At 40.4% G+C, this 20323-nt stretch overlaps 2 protein-coding genes across 5 annotated transcripts in view; one reads left to right on the top strand and one right to left on the bottom strand.

The window, feature by feature from the left end:
• Positions 1 to 753: 753 nt before the first annotated feature.
• Positions 754 to 10333, top strand: il22ra2 (interleukin 22 receptor, alpha 2). Its single transcript, XM_085181824.1, has 6 exons — positions 754 to 2104; positions 2909 to 3023; positions 4280 to 4464; positions 4889 to 5034; positions 5650 to 5807; positions 6924 to 10333. The coding sequence occupies exons 1-5, from the start codon at positions 2041 to 2043 to the stop codon at positions 5797 to 5799; spliced, it is 660 nt and encodes a 219-aa protein (XP_085037950.1). The 5' UTR covers positions 754 to 2040; the 3' UTR covers positions 5800 to 5807; positions 6924 to 10333.
• Positions 3954 to 20323, bottom strand: part of map3k21 (mitogen-activated protein kinase kinase kinase 21) — a 32548-nt gene continuing 16178 nt past the window's right edge. Inside the window, exons 2-11 of one of the 4 annotated variants that reach the window (XM_085181820.1) lie at positions 19697 to 19877; positions 19420 to 19568; positions 18815 to 18990; positions 16763 to 17003; positions 16052 to 16174; positions 15124 to 15219; positions 13581 to 13731; positions 12605 to 12699; positions 11670 to 12503; positions 3954 to 11579 (exon numbers count right to left, since the gene is read on the bottom strand). In XM_085181820.1, coding sequence (XP_085037946.1) covers positions 11206 to 11579; positions 11670 to 12503; positions 12605 to 12699; positions 13581 to 13731; positions 15124 to 15219; positions 16052 to 16174; positions 16763 to 17003; positions 18815 to 18990; positions 19420 to 19568; positions 19697 to 19877 — 2420 coding nt within the window. In that variant the 3' untranslated portion in view covers positions 3954 to 11205. The remainder of the gene's footprint in view (positions 11580 to 11669; positions 12504 to 12604; positions 12700 to 13580; positions 13732 to 15123; positions 15220 to 16051; positions 16175 to 16762; positions 17004 to 18814; positions 18991 to 19419; positions 19569 to 19696; positions 19878 to 20323) is intronic. The other 3 variants (XM_085181821.1, XM_085181819.1, XM_085181818.1) reach the window with 3 other exon arrangements.

Genomic DNA, 20323 nt, shown 5'->3' with positions numbered 1-20323 from the left:
TGTTTTTGATCACGATTTCAGAGTTGGTGTGTTCGATTTGCTTTTAACTTCAAAATTCAATGGATGTAATTTATATTTGTATATTTCTTGCTCTCAGCTACTTTAGCCATTCACCCACAGCATTTAAGCTTTTACTATTTGCTACTTATTAGGCTACTTTGCTGACATCTAATATTAGCTTTTGAAGCACGTATGTTTGTCTGTTTTACCTGCTTTAATATCTTACCAAATGCATTTCACCTTTTCTCCTTTGATCTATTACTAGTATCCAGAATTTATCCTTTATTTTATTCAACTTCTTATTTTATTTTGTTATTTGTTTTTACTTTTAGATGCTATCTCATGTGTTGCATATACTTTGTTTATTGAACCACTATTTGATTCAATAGATATAAGCTTACACATTTTACTGCTATGTTTAAATTTTGCCATTTATTTACATACTTAGTTAATTTGATGCTTATTTATAACTTCCAGGAACATATTGTCCATGACACTTTTACCACATTCAATATTAATAGCTAACAAATTAAATGAGCTTAACATTTACACATACCATGTAGCTGCTTAATATGTATTTGTTACTTTTTTCAAATTTTCATCTGCATATCCACAAATTGTAGCTTTCAGCTTTAAATTTGTTGTTAAACAGTATCTTTCATTTTTTTCAATTACTTTTAACTATTTCAAATGTTAATTTCCACTTACGTTTTTTGCAACTACTTTAATATGTAGTAGAGTGTAACCAGTTATCGGTATACCAGTTAATTAGTATAAACAAACTTTTTACATATTGTTTTGTATTAAATTAAATTAATATTTTTCAAATACTGAAAGGCTGCTGAAGGGTATGCCCCTGTGCTAAATTATGAAGAAAAAGAAAAGATGAAGTCTAGCTGCAATAATGTCAAATAAAGTAATTTGCATAGGTTCATGTTCTGCATTACCTAATAATAGCTGCTATAAATACTCACTGGTGGCAATATACCTGATAATGAACAGAGTGGAAATATGGAAATATGAAGTGTGATGAAAAGGGGCAGGTCATGCATAGGAAATCATTAGGTAACAGATTTCCAGTAAACTCTTACACAAGCATTAGCATTGCTTATAACTGGGTAGACCAGAAATGGGGCAGTGTGGTAATCCTCCTGAACGACAGGGAACCAACAAAGGCCTTAGCAGGAGTAACCTACATCTGGGTAACCTACATCTGGGTAACCTACATCTAGCCAGTTTTAAATCAGAACCTTCTACACTTTGTTATTGGCAGCCTATCGCAAAGGCATACAATCTGATTTCTTTAGTGAATATACAAAAATGCCAAAGATAACAGTTTGGCAGGCATAAAGTGGTATTTTCTGCCAACAAAGTGATTTGTAAAGAGCTATAAGGTGAAAACTTCTGTCCCTAAAAAATTTGAGGAAACTGGATAAGTGCTGAAAAAGAACTTGCACTGCTAAAAAATGGAATAATGAACACAGAAAGGTGCCATCAGATTGTGGTACCAACAATACATCGCAAGCATCAGATTGGCAACAGCTTAATTTTTAAGCACAACAAAAATCCCAAACACACTGCTAATGCAGTAAAAGCAGTTTAAAAGGACTTTCAGTAAACCCATTTTCCTAGCAGAATACAAAGAATGAGGGGGGACTCAAGTATCCTCAGGTTTACTGCTATTGTAAGAGCTTTGTGTCTTTTGTGTTTTAAAATTGACTTTGGCAGGAATGACCCAGCAAAGTCATGATATTCAATACTTTAGCACACATTTGGGTGGCACACAAGTAACGTGATCTGACACTTTTTTGTTTTGGATCCTTTTGTACAATTTGTAAAAAAACACAGGAAAAAAAAAATCTTAGAAAATCAAATAAGTAACACTATATCCTATATCTGTGTCCAAAATGCCATATAAGGAACGTTAGGGGAAGTTGATGGCATGTTAAAAGCAAGCGTGTTTCCAACAGCACCAGTCCAGTCCAGTGTGACTTGTTGTGAACATTTGCACATTGGTCGTCCACAAACCACATAAACACCATGACATCTCTCCTGCTTGGAGCAGCGCTGCTGGGCAACTTGGGCATCTCTGTCACAGCACAAGGTAACTTCTTAGAATTTATTTCTCTGTATTTTTATTTCCATGTAAAACATGTGGTTTAGGGCTGTTCTTGATCTAAAGTTAAGCTGATTTACATCTGCCTCACCTCACTGCTCCCATAATAAAACCAAGAAGTATAACTTTACATTTACTGGTGCAAACCAACCAATAGGAGAACTTACAGCATCTTCTGCTAGAAATCTACTTTTTCATTACCTTTTCCCTAGTCTAAAATTCATTAGTAAATCCTGAACAACTGAAACACACTTTTTGAGTGATTATCAAAGTCTAGACTTGTTGAAATAAAGAATGAAGTGTAATGTTATTGTTGGGAATGAAAACAAAGTTGGTCCGACACTGCTGTGTTTGTTCAGAAAGAACAACAGACAAAGGTGTGAGAAAAAGAGATGAGAGATGATTTTTGCCATGAGAATTATTTGTATTGTTTTGTTTGTTTGTTTTTTTACTAATAATTTAACTGCAGTGTGTTAAGTTTGGACAGGAGCTGCTGTTGATCTTTTAGAAATGTTAAAAGCATCTTCTTCATTGCAAGTTGCCCTCTATAAAATCCATGCAGCGTAATGTGAAAAGCTTAGAAAACTCTTACTAAATTCTGGGTTTCAGTGCCTTTCAAAGTGTAAAATTAACAGATATTATATGTTGTCATTTACCTTCACTGTATTTACTATACTACTATTCTGTGTATGTGATCATTATCTTTACTATGTTTCTGAATAATACACATTAGTATGGACATTATCTTTGCATAAACCCAGACTGTTCTTCATTATTTTTTCACACTTCCAGTGATACTGCCTCGACCCAGCCAGGTGAGGTTTGACTCAGTGAACTATAAAAACATCCTGAACTGGACTCCACCCACCACGAGCTCTTCTCTGCAGTACAACGTCCAGTGGAAGATGTGAGAGGACACACACACACACACATGCAGGAGCACAGTTTTAACTACAAAAAAGGAAGCAAGACTCTTTTACAAGTAACAGTCCTGCATGATATTCAAAATATCAAAATAAAAGCATTCATTCAGCAGCGAAACATTGCCTCTTCTGCATTACATCTGATCATTGTATCATTATTGCTGATGTATCAGCAAACGAAGTGTTTTGCAGTTAAGGTGGAACTTACTGAGTTAGACTACATGGAGTAAAGTACTGACTCGTGCCACGAAGCTCCTGACATACAGGTTTTTTTTGCTGAGTTTTGGAGTAGGGCTGGGTATCAATTTTGATTTCTATAACAGATTCAATTTCGATTCACAAGGTCACGATTTTCACTGAGACGGTCAGAAACATAATTCTGATCATTTATCAGTACATATCCATATTTTTTAGTATCTAGGTATAAAAACAAAGCTGACACTTGTCAGACTTCATCGGAGGTGTAAGCATCACAGCAGACTCCTTTGTAACGGAGGATAAACCAAAGAAAAACATGAAGGAGATTTTCAAGTATTTTATAGCAGATAACCGCCTTAAAATAATCTGCAGTAGATCAAAAACAGAAGAAAATCATGAATCAATATATGAACATTACCTGATGCTGCTGAATGAAGCAGAGCAAAGTTATGGAGGTTTTATTAGAGACACAACTAAGCCTTTGCAGTTTGGCATAATTTGTAAAAGTTTACATTTCTTCGGTATTGAACAGCATAAATGAGGCTTTCTTGTCAGCGGTCATTTTTGAAAAAGACTAAACAAAACAGCGGCCGACAGCGCTGAACACAACGGTAGATTGGTGCGAATAAGCCAGCGAATAATGCAGAAAACTGAGATTTGAGATCGGAAACTGGTCTCGAAGTACACCGAGAGAGAGAGCTGTGGAGGAAGTGTGATTTTATGGTGGTGGAAGCAAAACTGCAAAAGTAAGAGGGAATTCATGACGACGTTTTTCAAACGTGAAATGTAGTTTTGATCTTCTTGCTGTTGGTTCAATAAATTTCGGTTGGAGAGTGACGAAACCTGCAGCTTTCTTAATCTGTGAGATGTCAGCAGCAGAACTCTAGAAAAGATGTGAATGTTTAACATGAATCCAATTGGAGTGTAGAATTTTTCTAATCTGAGTATCTGTGTTAATATTATTCCAGCACCCTCAGTAGGATGCTGGGTAGGTTGCACAGGATGAAATAACCATCCTCTGTGTTTATGTCTTCTCCCTCAGTTATGGCGAGCCCGAGTGGATCGATGTGCCAGGCTGTCAAAAGATCCGGAAGCACCACTGTGACCTCAGCGACGTGACCTCTGAGCCCAGAGAGTGGTACTACGCCAGAGTTGGCGCTGTGTCTGTGGCCAACAGCAGCAAATCAGCCTGGGCCCTCTCCCCCAGATTCAGCCCGCGTTGGGACAGTGAGTGTTTACACAACTTCTCGCATCATTGTCTGCATCCTCTTTCCGTTCGTTCTCACTTCCCCAAACTGATGCAGGAACGTATGGCAGCAAGCACAGCCTGAAGGCAGGTGCACCGACACTCATGAGTTGGTTCAGCTATTTAAATAGAGCATAACAAAGATCTAAGTTAAGTTCAAAAATGCTCTCTCCAAACTATATATATATAACTAATGTCAGATAAAAAAGCTCCAAAGTTCAGGTTGCATTGTCTTGTAATCCAATCACAGTCACATGAATTCTTTAGACTTCCCTCTTTAAGTTAAAAACAACAGCAGCATACTCTCCGCTGCTTCCTCTCTTTTCCTCTGCGTTGCTTCACGCTCTCACAACTGTGTGTTCATCGCTCTGCGGATAAGCTCAAAGAAATTTGTTTCCCATGCAGCCAAAATCAGCCCCCCTGTGCTGAGACTGAATGTAACCGAACAACCAGCCATTGTAGTCCGAGTGAAGTCCCCCCGAGAGCTGGTCCGGAAGCTGCACAGCAATTTGTACTACAAGATCTACTTAACACACCCCAGTGGAGAAGAAGTACGCACACACACTCACACCAAACACCCTGCTGCGCATCCATCTCCACACTGATTAGGCTGGGTTTATTTTAGACTCATTACATCCTGAATGTAATTCCATGGGAAAACTGTTTGATTTGTGCACTTGTGATAAATGAATCACACTTAATTGGGAATTTAAGTCAGAACAGCTGAACATGCTGAAATCTCTACATTTCCCCAATTTTAGCACACGTTTCAGCATTTAAGAATGAAATAATAATCAATAATCACTGCATTTTCTCTATGATAAGCACTGGATTACATCTTTTTTTTCTCTAGGTTTCACTGTAAACATTAGTAAATTATTCATTGTCAATTCATTCCTCGCTGTTTGTGACACTCAATTGAAAGGTTACAGTGGAATCGGTGCACAGTTCCAAAATAGAGAAGGAAGAAGAGGAAGAGCAGCAAAAGATGATTGACAAAAACAAGAACAACAACAAAAAGAAGAACAAAACAACTTGTATTTTTTCCGCCTGTAGTTCTTGAAATTTTCTGTCAAACTGCACCACCTGTTGCTTCCAGCCGCCCGTTACCGCTGAGAGCTGGTGGACACTCACTGTCTCTCTCTCTTTATCTCTTTCTCCTTTAGGAGGTGTTTGACATGAAGTGCTGTTCTCACAAGCTGACTCTGAAGGACCTGAATCACAGAAAAGAATACTGCCTCAAAGCTCAGATCGTCCTCCCTCTGCAGGGCAAGCACAGCGCCCGCAGCTCTCTGAAATGCGTCACTACCCTCTGACAACACAGGTATGAAAACACATTCCCTCATATCACATCATTGCATCGTATCATGTCGTGCCGGCTGCAGGGTAGAGACGTATCTAGCTTCTATAGATCATTACCACAGATGCAAATTCCTGCCACAGCACAAAGCCGCCATATCTGTGAGAAACTGTTGCAGGTGTGTGTTTTAGTTACCTGCACACAGACTCGTTGGAGAGTATTGTTGATGACCAACAATACTGCTGCAACAAAAGATCACCTAGATGAGACGCTAGTATCATTTGTCACATCACAATCGCCCGAGGCTTTGAGATAGAGGGACGGAGGGGAAAGAAACACCCTGGAGGAGAAATCCTATCATGAGAGTCTGTACATGATGACAGTAATTACCCCAGCTCACCCCACCCTTTTCACCATATTTAGATCTTTTAGAGCATAGATGTCAAACTCTGGCCTGCGGGACAAATTTGGCCATACCAAATTACTATTAGAGCTGGCCTACTGGTATTATACAGCTAATATATATATTGTTTAGTATTAAGCTTTGCTTGTTCCATATTCAGTTTTTCAGCAAAACGTGTCCATGGGGCGATCGTGGCTCAAGAGTTGGGCGTTCGTCTTGTAATCGGAAGGTTGCCGGTTCGAGCCCCGGCTCCGACAGTCTTGGTCGTTGTGTCCTTGGGCAAGACACTTCACCCAATGCCTACTGGTGGTGGTCAGAGGCCCCGGTGGCGCCAGTGTCCGACAGCCTCGGCTCTGTCAGTGCGCCCCAGGGCGGCTGTGGCTACACTGTGGCTACACCAGTGTGTGAATGTGTGGATGATTGTGTAAAGTGCTTTGGGGTCCTTAGGACCAAGTAAAGCACTATACAAATACAGACCATTTTACCATTTTTTTTTTTACCATAAGAAAAGATTCATTCTTATATCTGGAGGAATAAATATATTTCAATAAATATTAACATTAGTTTTGAATTTTGGCCCACTGTGTATTTGAGTTTGACACCCCTGTTTTAGAGAGACAAAACAGAACTGCTCCATTTGCTGATTTCCTTCTCACTGCATTTCGTTGCCTTGTACTTGTGACATGTGCAATGACAATAAAGTTGAATTCTATTCTATTCTATTCTATTTTCTGCAGACACAGCGTCGGCCATCCCTTCAGCTTTGAATATCCATCGCTACCTCGACAGCCACACAGATCCGTGCAAGTAAAAGTGATGCACTTTATTGTACAAAGCATTAAAGGTCTCATATGAAGGCAAACTTTCACGTTCACCGGAAGAGGATTGCTTTTGTTTTTTTAAACTTAAGAGTATTTTTTTTTTATTTTTTCTATTCATGGCAAAAATATTCTGAACTCAAGAGCCACCCGGTAGATTCATCTACTGATCGCAGCCAGAGCTCCTGTTTTGGAGTTTTCTATCTAACGCACAGTCAAAAGTGGTGACAGGCAGCTTTTCCTCTCCATAAATCATAAAAATATTATTGCAATCTGGTGTGCTCGTTCACACATGGTCAAGATATATTTTCAACTTATGTCTGTTTCCTCATTCCTCTCGCATGCAGTCCAGCAGTGAGGATCAGCGAATGCTGCTTTAACGTCTTTAAGAGAGCTTTTTGTAAAGAAAAAACTCTGCTAAAAGAAAACTTTATGAGAATGTACTGTGCCAAATGTATCACACTACAAATAAAATCCACTGTTGAAATTGACCTCCGTCCTGTAAGTTGGACCCTTTTTGTACAAACAGTAAAGCTGGTGGTGTTTTTCACAGTTTTCTCATCGTCTTCTCCTCTTTGTATTTTATTGCCTACAAAGGTATAGTGTTACGCCTATTTGTGCAGCCATGAATATATACTTGTTTTTAATTAAAGCTCAGTAATATGCAGAAACAGCAACTTTGATTCTAGTGGGGTTTTTTCCTGGTGTTACTCTGTTGTGGTAGTTTAGATTTATTCCAAGACGACAGTGAATACAAACTTAAAGGACAGAGTCACCATAGTGGTGCCTTCAGATTTCAAGATTCAGACTTTTTAACTGTTGCTAGGAGTCTACATAATACTTCAATAATCAAATATAGAGGGGGAAAAAAAAACCTACGATATTTTTTATACTTATGTGTCGTATAATAATATAATCTGTGCACGTAGCTTGCTTGTTAAGGAAGATTTAAAAGTAGTAACTGAACCCTTTGAGGTCATCAGGGGTGACTGACTTGCACTTGAGCTTCAAACCATGTGTGATGGTTGTCTAAGAATGATTACTTTTTCTTTTACCCTGAATGTCAGGACTTTGGAAAATAATAATAATAAAATTCCATGTTCTGTTGGTGTAGGTTTGGGCTTTGGGTCTTCACCAACAATAGCTTCACCTCACTGCGTCAGTAATTATTTTAGTCTTGTGTTTTGCTACTTTCACATTCATGGCTGTGAAAAAAAGAACATCTCGTGAACTTTACTGTCTTGTCTTTGAATCTGGGCCCTGTCCTTTAACCATCCAGTCTGTAGGCAGAGGCATCTTTCAGCTTTTTGAGGGTTTCGCAGCATCTTCGGGAACTTTTGAACATGATGCAGAACTACTAGTTGAATTGAATCCCCATAAATCATCTTCAGATGACACAAAAACTGAAATGATATTTTAAACTGTGTTAGGAAAAAAAGACAAACCAATGACATTAGTCTCGACTTAGACTTTATTGAAAACATTGATAAACTGGATACTCTTCATCAATCAGGCATGAAATGACAAATACTGTAATGATACCAAACAGCGCTCACTGAAACAGATGTATTCTAAGCTCAATGTGACACAGTCAGCATGACACGTGTTCAGTGATTTAAAGGAAGCACTGCATTTAACAGGAAGTTCTCATTTGATTGGGAGGGCGGTGGGTCTTTCAGCTACAGTGCTTCACACTGAGGATCTATGTGGAGTCGCCTTCTTTGTAGGAACTCCTCACTAGCAGCTAGTTCATTTAGTGGTTTTGGTCTTGAGGACTGAGAGGCCTTAGTGCTGATAGAGCTGAATTTTGGTCCTGTAGCCACACAGCCTGAATGTGCAGTGTCTGGATTCACGAATATTATTGCTGCAGTTTGTAAAATATATTGGCATGTGTGTCTGGGAATGTTTCAGGTCTGCAGTGTTATAGCAGCAGTGCATGCTGGTGTTTAAAGATGCCCTTAATTTATTTCACTTTTAACAGCCCTATGATCAGTAAGGCCCTTTACAGTGTTTAGAGCTGCTCTGAATTCAGTGGTCATAAAACACAGCAACACAGGAAATGATAAAATGCCACAGTGAGATACACATGAGCAATCAGTTATATTTACACCATTTGGAAATTCATATCTTTTAGTAAATGAATACTTGAGTGGGCCACTTTTATATTCAATTTACTCACTAAACAATTACAGGTGGCATTGGGTCCAGCATATATCCTTCATTATCAGCTCTGCATACTGTCAAGTTCACACAAGTCTGGAAGAAACATGTTGACAAATCAACATTCAAAGCCCTTTGTGAATACTGAGGAAAACTAGCATGATCATGAAAGGCAAACGGTGTCTTGACTCGGAATATTTTCTAAATGCAAAAACCTTTTGCTTAACATTGTATAAAAAGTGTACAAAGAGAAACAGATACAACCGACAACCTGACTCAACTAAACGTTAAAACCAGTTACATGTAACAGCGCTATCACAGAATCAAACCAACCAAACTGGGGCTGATTTCTATGACTCTGAGTGACCGAGCTTTTAAACGACAAAGCTGAAAGGCACACATTTATCAGGTTTACAGTACAAGTATTGCAGTTTTGTGCAGTTGATGCTCTAAACGGTAAGTAAACACTCTCCTGTGTGCACATTTATGGGCTTTGTAGAAATCCTAAATATCCAAGCAGTTTATTTGGGTTTTCCCTCACATGAACATTCACGGCTGATGCGTCCCTCCCGTTCTGCTGCAGTGTGCCAAATAAAGACAATTTTAACAAAGAAAAAACATCTATAAATACTCCATATTCCATATTATCAACACATGACCACAACTCCTAAATGAGAAGATTCCAGGTCTGCTTTGTAGGACTTCCAGTTTTCTACCCGCATCTCTAAAAGATTCAGGGAATTCTGGGTGGAAACACACATGCATCTCTACCCAGGTCCAGTATGTAATCTACCTCGAGACAGCATGGCCTCATGGTAACACGTGATGTAGTCCAGAAATGTGATCTGTTCCTGTGTACTCATGGACAGCAATTAAATATGTGACAGTAACCCCGACTGCAAAACTCAAGTGTTTCAAAAGGAAGTGTAACAGAGCTTTAAAACATGGCTCAGCTGTTTTATTTGAACCTAAACCACAATCTGTGTTTAAACCTAAGATTTTGGTCTGAATCTTAACCATACAAACATGAATCGTGTCTCTTAAGTGAATGCCACCATCTTCCCCTTCCTAGGGTGGACTACACTACAATTTGTGTTCATGAGCCTCATAAACTCTCCTCAGACTGTGTGGCAGATGTTTTTGTGCATACAAACAAACAAACAAACAAAAGAAAACATTTTTCTTCATGAACACAAATTAACAGACACATTTCTCGACTACTCCACGGACTCTTCGAAAACCCCAATCTATTGCCCAAGAACAAACTGTACTGCAGCATTGCTGCCTCAGTCATGAAACAGCATTAATGCCATATAAAAGAAAACAAAACTGCCAGCATTAGGCCGATAAAGGATTAAAAGAAATATTTACAAACAAGGCATAGTATATTTTTGTTCAATGTTTTAAGTACATGCATGCATGATTTTTAAGTCAAAAAAAAAATTAAAAAATCTAAAAGCGTGATCACACTTTTTCGAAACTGACATGGAATGTGTGTCCTGTTGGTTTCTAAGGTAAGGTCAAGTCTCTTCATATTAAATTACCTATAAAAATATATATATAAATAAAAAGGTGAGGGTATTGTGTTGAGAAAGCTGCAGCAGCGGTCAACGTTTAGCTGCACCGATAGAACGAGAAAGGAAAAGGGGGATGGTGGTGACAAGAGCGAGGAAAGGATGGGGAAACAAAGGTGGCAGTCAAGCACCGAGATGATCACAGGAAGAGCTGCTGATCCATCTCTGGAAAGTTCTGCCTTGGTTTCAGAACCCCGTGTGTGTGTGTACTAGAAAGAAACACACTGGAACACCTGTGACTCAGGAATTTTCTAAAAGCCTCAGACTCTGCTGCAGTCTAGAACATAGAATATGTGCTAGAACTGCAACAAAGCCGTTTCTATCGCTCTGTATAGAACTTCATCAAATAGAAACAAAGGCAGCCTGGTTCTAAACCCTCCAGGAGTTCTGTGTGTGTAAGTTCTGAACATTCTAGGCTGTGAGCAACAAGCTACAACCACCAGCAAGCAGATCGCTTCTCGAGACTTCTAAGAGAGGAACTCTTTATCCAGCTCAAAGACAGAGGGCCGTGCAGGAGAGCTTTGAATGCGGCAGAGCGGCACGGTGCAGTCTCGTTTCTGGCCCTCGGTGTCCATGTCCAGCAGGGAGCAGCCCATCCCTACCTCTGAGGACAGCATCACGTTTAGGTTCTGCGCCGTCTTTTCTCCGGAATAGTGACCCAGGGAGTAGCTTTTGTTGCGTCCTCGCAGCAGAGCCCAGGTGTGGGGTTTGGCCCTGAGTGACACTGGCCGCGGTCTTGTGAAGGCCTCTCCACCAGTGGGCTTTTCTGGCCCTCCATCTTTCTCTTGTTTCTCCTGCTTCTTTTGTGTGACTGGAGGAGGCAGAGCGGGCAGGCCATTGGCTGTGAACAAACAGGGAGATGCATTTTTTGAGTGGGAATCCTTTTTAAACCTGTATATACAAGTTTTCTCACTTTTTGTTAGTTACTCACTGTTATGGTTGGTGGTGTATTTCTTTCTGCGTAGACGTGCTGCTGGGTTGTGGTTGGTCTGCTCTGATGGCTGGCTTTGGGTTTGCACCGCTGTCTGCGTTTTAGCTGCAGTCTTGTTACTCTGGCCTTCTGGAACTGCTGCTGGGCTGCATCTGGATGGCTCTGTGTGATGATTGACAGCCACATGCTCAGCCTTCACAGGGTTAGACTCCGACATCTCCGCTTCAGACTGTAAGAGACACTTGGTAGAGTTGTACTCCATGATGGCTGACATGGAAATAAGATTGACAGGTTGGGGGGAGTTGTGGTTTGACGTTCCCTCGTCTTTACGGGAGCGACCGCTTGGTGGTGAGGTGCTGCGGCGGAAACGGGTTGCACGTTGAAACAGGCCCTCTTTCTTTTTCTTCTCTTTCTCCTCTTTCGGGGGCTCGCAGTCTTCGCCAGCAGCTGAGTTTTTCAGGGCCTCTCTGATATCATAACCAAGCACAACCGAAGCAAGCAGCGAACCGCAGCCATACAGAACAGCGTCGGTCTTGCGGCGACCTGATGTCCTTTTCAGGCTGTTGGTGGGTGTAAGCTGTGGGGTAGTTGAGGTGGATGAAGTGGATGTGGTGGTATATGGGTCGTCTGGAGTCTCTGGTTGGCCGCTCTGACCTGCTAATCCCACTCCAGCATCTCCTGTCCCGCAGTTTCCACCAGGGCAAATCTGAGTCTGCTGCTCGTCCCTCCACAGAGGTAGATCGATGTACACCTGGTTGGGGAACTTGAGCTGCTTTGGTTTGGAGCTGCTGTCAGAACATTCCTGGGAGAAAGTCTCATCTTTACTGTTCCCTGCTAAAAACACAGAAGTGGAAATATCAATAAATACCTGCTCCTTATAAATCCAAGCACCATTGAAACAAATTTAATGTCACCACTTGACAGTTTTAGCTCACCTTGTTCGGCAAACAGGGCAGCAAGAGGGACAGACTTCTGGGACTTCACCAGGCTGGTGGACCACGGGTTACTGCCATCTGACAGAGGACGCACTCTATAAAAAGAATTATTAGTGAGGTACACTGCAGAATTAGTTACATATATAAAGAAAAAAGCACTGTAACTGTGCAGACATCTGGCCACAAAGACTGAGGATGCTCTTTCATGCACCACGCTGACCACAAGGTCGAGCAAAATTAGTGCTGCATAGGCTGTTCCATATCATTACTATGTCATCTTTTGAGGCGACACTGTCTTCGTGTGTGCTATATGCATCGGCTTCCTGTCATTCTACTTTTCTATTTGTGGCACATATGTGTGTCACACTGTGCCCATGCGACCCAACCATTATTGGACGGATGAGTGTCAGAGTGCAGCACAGTGCATGCCACTTTCCATCCTCTTACTATAATGATCGTAGCATACGATCATTTGTCTGTATATACCTCATCGCCTCTTTAACGGGTTGGCCAATCTGAGCGAAACTTTGCACAAACATTATCACACGTACAGAGATTATTAACATCTAAATATTTTTTATAAAAGGATTGATTATAAATTACAATTGTTTAGATTTTTGTATATATTATGTTCACTTCACCATCCCTGTGCGAATGCAATGTTACATTTTCTATCTGAGTGTCTTTCATGTGCCAGCGAACAGAAGGTTTTTTGTTTTTTTTAAATTGTATAAGACTTTGAGATGTTTGACCATCTGCACTGCAGTCCTTTAGAGAAGCATACAAATGATGACTTCTTTACTGTTTTTTTGGACTCTGCAAATGTAGCATGAATCAGATACACAAAGAAGAGTCAAAAACTATTTCATCACTTTGAAAATTGGACTTAGACAAGCTTGTTTTGAAGTCTTCAACTACACAGCGTGAGTAAAACGTGACTGCCGTGCTTTTTTTCCTGTGTGTAAACACACTTCACCTCTGAGCGGCAGCAGGCCTCTCTTTGCTCTGTACTGAACTGGGTCCCCAGGTTCTTCCTTTCTTCTTGATTCCCTTTTTCACGTCATCAAACTCCTCTGGCCTGAAGGGGGAGCTGCGGCCCCACGTACGGTTGCTCTCATCTTGAGTAACTGTAAATGCAGGGATTGTGAAGTTTTACAAATAAACAAACCAATCAATCAACTCCTGCAAGCTGCTGTTGACCAAAAGACAGTCCTCACACGAAATATGGACAAGACATGTTAGTAGGATTATTAAATGTTTTCTGCCATCTGTACAATCCTGGTATTAATCAATCCATAGAAGCATTATGAAGTACAGTGGTCCCTCGTTTATCGCGGGAGTTAGGTTCCAAAAATAAACCGCGATAGATGAAATCCACGAAGTAGCCAACTTTATTTTTACAATTATTATAGATGTTTTAAGGCTGTAAAACCCCTCACTACACACTTTATACACTTTTCTCAGACAGATATGAACATTTTCACACTTTTCTCTCTTGTTTAGAGACTCTCAAAGTTCAAACCTTTGTAGAAAAATAAGTCCAGTATTATAGAATGAAACCAAAGGCTCCCGCGGTTGCCTTTGATGGTGCAAAACGTTTTGCTGACATTGTTGTGTTTGTTGGGGGGAAAACTTACAAACATACAGTGCAGCACTTCAGAGTCACACTGCTAGCGATCGAAGATTTATGTAAATTTGACAAGCTGAACGCATTCTGTACTGTACAGGAGACACCGCACGAGATTGATTGACAATGGTCTACAGCCAATCAGGACGCAGAACACAATGCGTTGTAAGAAAAAAAACAAAACCATGAAAAATTGCACCAAAAAAAAAAAAAAAAAAAAAATCAGGAAAACAGCGAGGCTGCGAAAGGTGAACCGCGTTATAGCGAGGGACCACTGTACTTAAAAAACATTAGGTAAACACCGAACCCCTGGAGTACTGTTGTTCAAAAGTTATACACTAGATGGCTTTCGAGACTTTTAATTTAATGTCTGATTCAGGAAGATTCAGAGTGAATATATTAATCATGACAGTGATAATCAGATTTTACAATTCAAAAAGTAAAAACAACAGCAACCAATACCAGTGTTGTTTTAAGATCCTCTTACTGGTATTGGTTAGTTGTGAAGTTGTCATGAACTTCAGCAAAAGTAGCATCCACCAATTATGTCACAGCATCAGACAAGGGCCAAAGAAAGCTGCCACCAAATTCATTTGTAGAATTCAAAGACAATTAAAAGAAAAGATAAACAGCTCCGTGGCCCATGTCTGCAGTATACACTGTGTAGCTAATTTATATGATTTTAAGGTTGATGAAAACATTTTTACAAGTAGAAAACACCAAAGTCTTGTTATGATCCACACATCAGATAAATGCTGTCAATCTGCAAGAGACAAATCACTGACGGGAAACTTTAACCACTTTCAATACTTAAAGTTAGCCACACGTAACACACAGCACTCAGTGCTACTGGCAACGCCTCACGCTGCATGAGCAAAGCCAGTCTCCTTGCCTTTCCTCCTGAACCCAGAGTAGGCTGACACCTCGCTGGTCAAATCAACATCCTGTTGGTAAACATACAAACTGTCCCTCGGCCTGTGGGATGTCACTGAGGAGGGAAATGCACATGTTACAGCCTGAGCACTGTGAAACGGAGCATTTAATGCTACAAAACAGAAGGTGGAGTACTTCAGCCAGTGCTGCCATAAATAAGTCTAAATGTTTATCTGTTGGAATAAACATTTACACTTCTATGTATGAATGAAATTTATGGCTGGTGCAAATAAAACGGACTTTAAAATGTGCAAGAAATAGGTGTCCATGTCAACAGGGCTGTTATTCAATTGCTATGTATCATATGGCTATGCATAAAGATTTAATAAAATGCTGAGGTAAATCAGTGTACACAACTGCAAATACATGATTCCTCATCAAGTGTACAATCCTGTGTGCACTAAATACAGGCTTCTAAAACACACCTCCTCCTTGGATGGAACAGACCTGTCTAATCTTGTAGCTCAAAGCATCAATTAAGACTAAGTTTAAACACACGGATCTGTATACAAATGTACGTCTTTTTTCTAGTGCTCTGATTTTTCAGTGCCTCCTATGTTACAGAGAAGCCCCCTATCAGTATTATCACCTACCATAAATGCACAAGAGGAATTTGTCCCAGTTATTGCAGGGGCGTTGGTGTGTGACTAACATCTTTTTAAAACTGTTCAAACAACTGGCTCTGCCTCTGGAGCTTTTGTTCACATGGCTCTAGTCATTGTGCATGATACTGTTCCCATGTTCCCAGTTCCTGTGAAATTCTCAGAGCTGATGTGATTTCTTTGGTTCTTTTACACTTGAGCAGGCTGGACTCGAGGTAGGACAGTAAGCACGACTAAGAAAACCTGAGGGACTCTTTAATATGCAAAAAAACAAACTGAACTTACGCTGAATGGCTCGTAGACGAGGGATAAGTGTGGGACTGCTGGGAGGAGAGGAGCTGGTACTGTGAAGGCTCCGCCTTTTGTCCATGGAGGGCGAAGCCTGCACGGTGATCTTATGCTGGAAGTCTGCAATATGCCGGACAAGTAAAACAGTTATTATAATCCCAGAGGAGTTACTGTTTGAGTGATTACAGTTTGATATGTATAGTTACATTTTCCAACACAGTTCAAATGTTGCAAACACAACAACATCAGAGTGATTATTTAATCTGGATGTGTTAGTTTGCTTATTTTTTCTGAATAGTGTAGGCTAAAAGCTTGGAAGACACAATATGGTTTAACTTTTTTATTTTGCTACAGATGTATGGGAATGATGTGGCAAATACACCATTCTCATACAAGAACTATATACTGGGAAAACATGATTTGTCAAGCTCTGGAGTTGTTTTTGACAGGAGATTCCAAGAAATTCAAATACCAAATTAACTTCAAAGCTTTGACAGGCAGTAGGCACGGCAAATCTCACTCTGTTTGTACCACTGAGTGATGGCACAAAGGGACAGAGAGGATCCATCCAGAGTGAGAACTCCAGTTTTAAAGCACTGCAATCCAATTTTTTTTAAAGTGCTATTACGGGGAAAAAAAGAAAGGCTCATTTCTATCGTGAGGTTTGGATGTGGGAATATTTTAGCTTAGTTCAGTCTGCAAGCTCACCTGAGGGTAGGCTGATGCGGTTCCCATCCTTCAGTTTAAGGCGGGAACGTTTAAATTTGCCTTTTCTCTTCTTCACGTTGGGCTTGTCTTTGTTGAGCTGGAAAATGAGGATGTTGAGCTCTCTCTCCAGCACGTTGATCTCGCGCTCTGCCAGCTGCTGCTCCCGACGCTTCAGCAACTCCTCCTGAGACTTCTGCTGCAGGGCGGCTCGCGTCAGCTCCTCTTCTCTGGAACGTAGCTCCTGGAAGAAGCAGGTATTAAGAGGTAAGTGCATTTATAGAACTGGCTGAAAGATTTCAGATGGTGACACCTCCTAAGGCGCGAACTCTTCCACGGCATGCATTTTTAATTTCTCTTTGATATTTGGACTGATTGGGACCTGATGAATGTAGAAGACAAAGAATTACCAGATTTTTTTTTTTACCTAATTTTTGTTTCTAAGAAAAATGAGAGCCAAATATGAGGATATTCGTTTATAATTTCGATAGAACAGTAGCAGTATAATGTCCTCGTAAGTGGAGATCAGGCCCTTGTAGAGCCAAATTGAGTATTTTGGTCTAAATAACCCAAAATGTGATGTCCTCATATGTGGACGCCAGGTCCTAGGAGGTTAAGGCACCTTCTATAGACCTCAATAGCTGCTCTAACAATAGTGAGCTAAGTTGGCATTGTTTGCCAACACTGTATGAGCTAAAACATGAGCAAGCACAATTTCAAGTGCAGAGCTAGTCAAGTCTACAGTAAGCAGTTTACAGTAAGTAAATTATATAAACTACTCTTTTAGTGAACAGTCAACATTTAAAGGATAACACTAGGATGAGTAAAAGTGCCTTAGAGATCCAGAAAGGATGTATGTCATCCTCACTAGATCAATATTTAGAACTACTCTTAAGTTGTGCCTCTGTGTCACATTTGTTCCGTGTGCGGTTTTAGACATGTTTTTTGAGCACTGAAATCTTCAAAATAGGCAGGAGTAGGTATGTTACATAATTCACCAATAATAAGCTGGTTCAGGAGCCTTCTTTTTGAGGCAGTGTTATGCTCTCCTACCACTGCTTACTCATTCTTCACTCCCTCCATTTTCTCTTGAATTGCTCTCAGTTGAGTAATAATAATCCTTACTGGATGACTTCCATAAAGCAGCTTTACAGTCAAACCACTTCAGCCACCCACCTAGACACAGATTACGGTGAGATTTTTTACAGGAAATCTGTTTAAATGAAGGGACTAATTCCCTAATCTTGTAAAATTTATGATGGGAAAGCTCAAAGCTAAATTAGCCTTATTCTTTGAACTTTGCATAGTGGTTGAATTTAATATAGCATGGTGAGGCAACAGAAATTACCAGCTGTGCAGATAAGCGTTTAATTTGGGGATTGTAAGATTTAAAAAACGAAAACCTCATGCTCAAACGGTGGATTAGCAGAACTGGAAAAACTAGAACAAAGCAGACAGCATAAATCCACAATACAAAAATAGGCACAAATTAAAACTCTCAATAAAAACACCACCTGTGCACTTTTGTATTTTGTGTAAAACTCGGTTCACCATTCATTAACTCAGCTCTGTGTGCTGATCCTGCTGTTTCTCTAAACACTAATTAACTCCCCTCTCCCCACTTTAAGCCAGAAACAGCAGACTTATACAGGAAGCAGATTAAGGTTTTAACAAGGGGAAGTCCACTAAAGCACTTCGGCATTAATGACTTGATTGTTAAACGTGCGATTTAGCCTTATCCACTGAAAGTAACCAATTAAACATTTTTATCCCATGAAACCAGTCCAGGGTGATACATCGGGGTTAGACATAATGATAGATTAGCCTGCGTGTATCATTACTAAAACTCAAAGAGTGAAGCAAGATGACAAGCTGGTCTTTTTTCATACTTGGCGTCAGGGTCCAACTTCCCACACTGTGCGACACAGACGAGAGGATGCTGGAAATTAAGTTTACTTTCATGTGTTTAACCAGCTGCCAGGATAGTTCTGTGTTCAGTGGCTTCAACATATTAATGTTAGTGTATGAAAGAATCTCCTCCTCCTTCTGCTCTACCTTCTCTTTGGTCCTGAGCTCATCAAACATCTCCTGGATCTCCACACGCCAGTCGTCCTGCATGCTGTGGAAGGAGTCCTGAGGCATGGTGGCCATCACCGCCTCTTCGATGGCTGAAAGCTGCTCCAGGATGCAGGAGAATGAGGGACGCACATGGGGGTCCTGGTCCCAGCAATCTGGACAAATACAATGCAGTGAAAAGATGGACTCATAACCACTGTGACCAGGGCATCTACATCATACTGAATTTGTGAGCCTAGTGAACTGCTCTGACAAAAAAAAAAAAAAAAGAGGAGTCAGCTGGATCAGCAGAAATTCACAAAGTTGGGGAAAACCAGCAAACTTGCCATTAGCCATTTTAAGAGTACATTTACTTTTAGCATGCACACATTTTCCACTAGAAATATGTACACATATACAAATCTACACATAAAATTAAATTAAACTTAAAGTCTAATATTTAGTGCCATATGGCCTATTTGTGGAACAGGTGGCGTCGCTTCTTGTGCCTCTCTTGGAATAAGATGCCAGTCTCACATACATTTTCTGTGGAAAAACAAAGCTTCAGCTCAGCTTCAGCTCCACTGATATTTGCTCATACTTACCTTCCATGAGCTTAGCGAAGGGTTCGGGGCAAGTGGAAGGGATTGGTAGGGTTAACTTATTAACTGCCACGCCGTAAGCAACAGCGAGGCCGTCTATTCCACGGTACGGCACCTCCCCTGTTAACAGCTCCCACAGCAAGACACCATAGCTGAAAAAACAAAACAAAACAAGTAAACTAATGATAAATAAATTTAAAGAATAATGACAGACAAATGAGAAAAGGTAAGTATTTCAATCTAATTTCAAGGCCTCATGTGTCATTATCATCCATTATACCTCCAGACGTCACTGCCTTTGGAGAAGAGAGATGACTTAATGACCTCTGGTGCCATCCAGGAGTAGGTGCCTGCTGCTGACATTTTTGTGGTTTTGTGCCATTCCCTGGCTAAGCCAAAATCTGTGATCTTCAAGGTCTTTCTCCCAATGTCATCATTCTCAATTTTTTCAAGTAATAAAACTGAAAAGGAAAAATAATTTACTTTAGGTAGATCAATACACAAAAACCGTAAGATAAAAAAATGCACGAGAAAAAAAAAAAGCAGCGTAACTGAGATAAAAGGAAAAAGGGAAAGATGGGACTGGGATGAAAGTGACAGATGTGAAGGGGATGGAGAATAAAGGTGAAATGTAAGAAAGGGGGATATACAAAGAGTGAGCGACAGAGAAAAGGGCGACCGTCCAGGTGAGGAGATGACAGCAGATATTTAAAAAGGGCCAACAGCAGTATGCTGGTCATTCATTACTGTAGAAACAGAAGGCTGACAGTGCCACAAAGCACCTGTCCTCAGGTCCTAAAACTGCTCAACACATTAAAGAGAGCAAGAACCCCTCAACCCTGCTGGTAACATTACACCAGGTCTGAGAGCGCTGCCACAGTGAAGTCACAAACTAAGATGTGTGAAG

The sequence above is a fragment of the Neolamprologus multifasciatus genome, chromosome 13, assembly GCF_963576455.1.
Source record: "Neolamprologus multifasciatus chromosome 13, fNeoMul1.2, whole genome shotgun sequence".
NCBI lineage: Eukaryota > Metazoa > Chordata > Actinopteri > Cichliformes > Cichlidae > Neolamprologus > Neolamprologus multifasciatus.
Note: the sequence above shows the minus strand (reverse complement) of the source record. Positions and strands in the feature narration are given on the sequence as shown.

Bases quoted from the DNA above. Each gene is read 5' to 3' on its own strand.
- il22ra2 (XM_085181824.1), top strand. From the start codon at position 2,041: ATGACATCTCTCCTGCTTGGAGCAGCGCTGCTGGGCAACTTGGGCATC. The intron at 3,024-4,279 runs GTGAGAGGACAC...CTTCTCCCTCAG, and splicing joins TACAACGTCCAGTGGAAGAT to TTATGGCGAGCCCGAGTGGA. The intron at 5,035-5,649 runs GTACGCACACAC...TTTCTCCTTTAG, and splicing joins CACACCCCAGTGGAGAAGAA to GAGGTGTTTGACATGAAGTG.